At 27.6% G+C, this 6702-nt stretch overlaps 1 protein-coding gene across 1 annotated transcript in view; it reads left to right on the plus strand.

The window, feature by feature from the left end:
• LOC117167355 (atrial natriuretic peptide receptor 1) overlaps window positions 1-6702 on the plus strand; it is a 73550-nt gene that overhangs the window by 34523 nt on the left and 32325 nt on the right. The window contains exon 6 of the mRNA XM_033352225.1: window positions 2508-2696. Coding sequence (XP_033208116.1) covers window positions 2508-2696 — 189 coding nt within the window. The remainder of the gene's footprint in view (window positions 1-2507; window positions 2697-6702) is intronic.

Consider the following 6702-nt stretch of genomic DNA (forward strand, 5'->3'; position numbering starts at 1 on the left):
TATAAATATAATATAAATATCTCAATTTATTTGAAATTTCTTTGAAATCCCTTACAATTTCTAAAGTCTTTTGTAATTATTTAAAATGTTTTAAAATAACTTCAAAATTTATTTTTTCCCCTACAGATTTATAGAAATTTCTTCAAATACCTAAAAAATCCTTGCAACATTTGGAATCGTTATAGAAATTTTTAAAAATTTTATTTCTTTTGATTTATTCTCTAAAGTGCTCCAGAAATCTCTTAAAATCTTAAAATCTCTTAAAATCTGTGGAAATCTTATATTATTTTTTTAAATCCCTTTAAAATTTAGTGAATCTCTTAAAATTCTTAGAATCCTTCAAGACATATGATTATATCATTGTTAAAATCAATTAAAATAAATATAAATTATTTGAAACTCCTAGAGATCTTTGAAATTACTTGAAATCTTTCAAATCATTGGAGATGAAAAAATCCTATTTCTAGTTTTGTGAAATTCTTCGAAATAGCTTACAATCCCTTGAAATTACATTTAATTTAATTTATTTTTAAAGCTCTCGGAAAACCCTTGAAATTGCGCTGAAAATTTTTGAAAATCCTACAACTTTTTTTGTAATCCCCTGAAAGTATTTTAAAATCTCTCAATTCTTTGGAATCTGTTCAAAGAGCTCTAAATCTTTCAAATGTATTACAATCCTGTAAATCCTTTGAAATAGTTGCGGATCCAATAAAATCTCTTGAATCTTGTGAATTTTGTGTAAATCCCTTGAAATATCTTTGGAAATGCTGAAAAATTCTTCCAAGTGCCTTAAAACTCCTTGAAATTACATTTCGTTAATTTTTATTTCAAATATTACCTTTAAAAAACTCTTAACATCTTTGAACATTCTACATTTTTTGAAATCCCTCACAATTTCAGAAATCGCTCGAAAGTCTTCGAAATCTGTTAAATTCCAATGAAATCTTTTAAAATAGTTTCAGATCCTATAAAATGCATTAAGTCTTTTAAAATTGTTTAAAGTCTCTTGAAATCTTTGGAAATTCTATGAATTTCTTTGAAATCCCTTGAAATTCTCTACATTTCTTGAAATTTTTAGGAGTCTGTTAAAATAGCTTAAACTCTTTACAATCCTATAAATTCATTGAAATAATTGGACTTCTCAAACTTTATACAATTCCTTGAATTCTCTTGAAATGTTTGGAAATGCTAAAAAATAGTTCGAAATCCTTTGAAATTTTTTTAGTTTCTCGAATTTATTTGGAATCTTTTAAAATAAGCTAAAATCTTTGAAATTATTTAAAAGTTTTTTAATTCATTCATATTTCTTAAAATCGTTGAAATCTTCAGAAATCTATTAATATAAAAGTTATTCATTTTCCTAAGGTTTTATATAAATTTGTTCAAAAACCTGAAAATCATTTAAATCTTTAAAAATTGTGAAAATCCATTGTAATAAGTAGAAATCATTAAAGTCTTTTAAAATATATACAGATTTAATAATAAAATTCTTTACATCTTGTGAAATTTCTTGAAATCAAGCTTAAAAGTTTTGGAAAGCCTACGCAACTTTTTGAAATCTCATGTAATTTTGCAAGCCTCCTGAGATTTTTTCTAATTTGTTAAAGAGGCTCAAAATCTTTAAAATCCTGTACAGTTTTTGAAATAATCAGAAATCTTAAATCTAGTGAAATTTTTTAAAATCATCGGCAATGCTAACAAATTCTTTGAAATTCCTTAAAATTGTTTAAATCTCTTGAGATTCTTTGAAATTTTTAAAAATAGTCCGTGGCTATGGATAACGATATTTTTTGCGGTACAAATTATACAAGTAGAGTTGGAAAAGGAGTGTAGGCACTTCCTTTAAAATAAATAAATATAAAATCGTAAAAATCCATGAAAATCATTAAAAATCAATGCGTAATTCGTTGAGCTTAAATTTAATTAAATTTATTCCCTAAAGTTTCCTAAAAAATATCGGTTAGTTCTCTATTTTGAAATCTCTCGAACTTTTTTTATTGCTTGGAGACTCAAGAAAATCTTCATTTAAATCTTGTGAAATTCTTCGAAATACTTTTACATCCCTTGAAATTAAATTTAATTCAATTATTTTCCCGAATTTCTCTAGAAAACCCTTGAAATCTTCGAAAATCCTAAGTATTTAATTGAAATATGGTGAAAATCTTTGGAATCTAACTCCTCAACTCCTTTAAAATATTTGAAAATTCTAGTTTTCTTTTTTAAATATTTTAACATCAGTTATATCTATTCTGTGTTTCTTATAATAATTTTCTAGAACTATTTTTATTGAATTGCAAAAAATATATGAAATTCATTATAGGAAAATCATTATAGATCTATACTGAATTTTGTAAAATATTTTTTTGTGGTGCCGTTCGAGCCTTGATGGTCTCCATACAATCTCAAGCCTAACGAAGAAAGGCATTTTAAGCAATATTGTTGAAAAATTAATTTCTTGGGTGCATCTTTTTTTATATAAAACTGATTAAAATTTATTTTCTTATTAGGGTTCGTATTGGGGTGACCATGATTGGGAAGTGGGAGACAGGGAAGATTCAACAGCTAGGAAAGCCTACGAGGCCCTTTTGAGGGTCTCCCTTCTTCAGCCAACAAGTCCTAGATTTCAGGACTTTGCCGAAGATGTTAGGCTGAGAGCCCAATCCGATTATAATTACACTTTCTCGGAGGGTGAGGAGGTAAGTAATTATGAAAAAAATTTGAACAAAAAATTAATGAATTTTCTTTAACAATGAACTCATTTCTTTAAGGGACCATACTAAAGTTACGGAATACATTTCTTGCCAAGTTTTTACATCTTCCCACTCATATATGCATCAAAAACCTAATTGAATTTTTTTCAATTACTATCACATATATCAATTTATTTAATATTAGTTCTGTATTTGTCTGGAGTTTTTGACAAGCTAACCGTGATTTAAAATGACCGAAACATTTTTCTGAAAGATTACGTCAAAAAGAAGAGATGAACTTGAAATATTTTAAATGATTTTATTTCAAAAATTGTGAAAAAACTATGTTTTTATCAATATATTTTTTAAATGCCCTAAAATCTTTTAAATTCTTTAAATCTTTGAAAATACTTTAGAATTTTGAAAAAATAGTTAAATTTTTTTAATTCTTTCAAATCTCTCAATTCTTCTGAATAAATTCTTTGAAATTTCATTGAAATATGCTCAAATCTCTTCAAATTCCGCGAAGTAAATAAAATCTGATTTCTTTGCAATTTCTTAAAATTTTTTTAATTTCTTGAAACTAGTCTCTAATCCTTGAAATATCATAAAATATTTGTAATCCTTTGAAATACCTTGAAATTTTGTAAACCTACCGAAATTCCTTAAAACATTTAAAAATCCTTCAATTTTATTCTATTCTTAGAACATTTCAAGATCTTTGAAATCATTCAAGATCCTATAAAATCAATCAAAATATCTTTTTGAGAGTCTTCGAAATCCTTAAAAATTACTTAAACCCTTGGAAATCTAAAAAAATCCCGTGAAATTAGTCAAAAGTTGTTAAAATTAAAATCTGATTTCTTTGCAATTTCTTAAAATTTTTTAAATCTCTTGAAACTAGTCTCTAACCCTTGAAATATCATAAAATATTTGTAATCCTTTGAAATACCTTGAAATTTTGTAAACCTACTGAAATTCCTTAAAACATTTAAAAATCCTTCAATTCTATTCTATTCTTAGAACATTTCAAGATCTTTGAAATCATTCAAGATCCTAGAAAATCAATCAAAATATCTTTTTGAGAGTCTTTGAAATCCTTAAAAATTACTTAAACCCTTGGAAATCTGAAAAAATCCCGTGAAATTAGTCAAAAGTTGTTAAAATTCTTTTAAAATATTTTTTAAACTTTGGAAATTACTTGGAATATTTTTTAATCTTCTAAAGAATTTTAAAGATCCTAAATATATATTATACTTTTAAGCCCTCTAAAATAGCTAAAATCCTTAAAATCCTTTGAATTCTCTTCAACTTTTTACCATTTTTTTAAATTTCTTCAAATCTTTTAAAATATCCTAAAGTTTTCAAAACTTTTAAGGACCCTAAAAACTTTTTAAAGCTTCTAAAAATGACTTGGAATCTTTTAAAATACCCTAAAATCTTTTAAATTATTTCAAAGCTCTTCAACTTCTTGAAATTTTTTCAAATTAGTTGATTTGTTAAAAATATTACTACACGACAGATCTTCATATTTTCTCGAACGTCTCCCCCCCCCCCCCAAACAAAAGCTTCTATGTAATTTATGAATGGCCTTTAAAGATAGAGTATAAATAATTATTCTTAAAGACATTTAAAATGCAACGTTAATTTAAACAAACAATTATGGCGCATACACTGAAAAAACTAGTTGGTTGGGACTACTAACAAAGTAGTAGGCCCAACTATTTTAGTTTGTTATATATGCCGCTGCTATTAAAATGGTTGAGGCTACTACTTTTATTCGCAAGATTGGTAGTAGTTGTCCTTACTACTTTATTTGTTCTCGCTATGAATTTCGATGGTAGGTACTACTTTCAGGTAGGTGTGTTTACTACTTTAAATAGTAAGCGTTACTACTTCAATTAGTAAGTCTTACTATTAAATTAGTTATTTTATAAATAAATTAGTTGATCTTACTACTTAAAGTAGTAATCCTTACTATTATATAATTTTATGTAATATTACTATTCAATCTTATATTTTCTTACTATTCATATAATTATATTCATCCCACTGGAAAGCTGAACTATCACGATGATGTATTTATACAATTTAGGGTACCTTTTTACGGAAGGCCTGTTTTGAAGCATTCGTTGAATTTATTTGGCACATCGAGTTCGCATCTAGGTTATCAATCAGTGAAATTTGCCATAATCCAACAAAGTAATTAGAAATAAATTCTATGAAAAATATTCATTCCACGATTATTTCAAAACAGGCCTCCGTGAAAAGGCGCCCTAGGCATAGGCCGTAGAGGACGCCCTAAGGCTCTATACGATGCTCTTCAATATTTTCCACGTGTTTACACTTTATACGTAAAGGATCAGATTAAAATGGCAATCATCGAAAACATGATGCGATATTTCATTGCGAATGTTGGCAGCACTGCTGATATTTCAGTTCTACAAATATCGCCAAGGGGCAAAACTTGTAACCTTCACTACTTTTATTTCTTGGAAAATAAATTGCTGGTAAATGTAACTAATTTATTTATTGTGACTACAATTACTATTCTTACTAATATAACCATCATAGGAGGACTAACGGCGATTTGTTGCTGTACAAAACTGGTTAGTTACTGTTACCATCGAAGTAGTTGTTGTAGCTTATACCAACTCTACTAATAAGGAGCCTCTTGTCGCAACTAACCATTTTTCTCAGTGATATAATTGTTTGAAAAAATAAGCACGGAAAAAAATGGCCACTTCCAAAAGTTTATAAAAGGAATTTTTGCCTATTTCAAAATGCACCTATTTCCACGGTCTCTGTACCGTCTCGCCCGTGCCAGTGGCTGACCAATTAAAAAGAGGGTTGAAGAGCGGGAAGTTTGAATTAAGTACCTTAACATGGCGTCGTGGGAATGTAGATAGGTGACGACCTTACAGTCTCACTAAATAAAATAAAATATCGCAAATTTGAGCTTAGTATATTAGATTGATTTGATCAGAATCGGGTAATCTGAACTCAAATTTCAGATAGTTGATTGTATTTCATGAAACTGAAGGGTCTTCAACCGATAAAAGGATGTAACAGAATTGAACAAATGCATTTTAAATTGGAAAAATATTACTATTAACACATTTAGAATTTACTTTTACCTTCAGAGTATTTTCTCCAAAAAGACCTATGCAGTCCCATGTCAAGATATGCCAACAATGTTAACCTTTCTGACTTTTCAATCTACCCTAGCATGACCGTGACGCCATGCTACAAAACTTAATATTCCGCGAAATATTCGAGTTGTTTTTTGATTCATTTATATTGCTTTTTAGTTAGCAAATTGTACTATTTTAAGGAAATTCAATATTTTTGGCACTCCACCTTTTAGAATATTGTTTATTCGATAGACTGGAAGTTTATAATTATTTATAATTTCCAAATGTTTTAACAATTGTTATCTGTTTAAATAGTTTGTTCCCTAATAGTAAATCGTGAAAAGTTATTATTTTCCGAGGTAAATCATAAAGTCTTTGCCAATCCTTTAAACAATTTATAATTGTATAATCGTTTTTCTATGAAATTGTGAAAAGTTCTTCTACGTTTTGGAATTAATGACATAATTAACAAATGATAAAAGTAATATTTTTTGTTTAGGATGTTCAGTAATTGTTTAAACAGTTTTCAATTTGTTTTAAAAAATTTTTCTCTTGCAAATATTTAAAAGTTATTATTTTCTGAAATTAATAATACAGATAATGATATTAAGAGAGATATTTTTTATTTAGTATTTTTTTTATCAAATAAATCGACCTGAAAAAAATGATCCATAACGTAACTGAGAAAATACCTGTCTTAGGAAAAGCCGCAAGTGGATGATGATTAAGGGTTTACATAAATTAAAATTATCTTCTACAATAAATATTACTAGTAGAGAGTGAATGACGCCTGAAACAAAGACCTTGGCTACTAATGGACCCAAGTGGGGAACCTTACATAACGACTTCGTGAGGTTCTTCGCTTGGGGTGATTGCTA

The sequence above is a fragment of the Belonocnema kinseyi genome, chromosome 2 (assembly GCF_010883055.1).
Source record: "Belonocnema kinseyi isolate 2016_QV_RU_SX_M_011 chromosome 2, B_treatae_v1, whole genome shotgun sequence".
NCBI classification, from domain to species: domain Eukaryota; kingdom Metazoa; phylum Arthropoda; class Insecta; order Hymenoptera; family Cynipidae; genus Belonocnema; species Belonocnema kinseyi.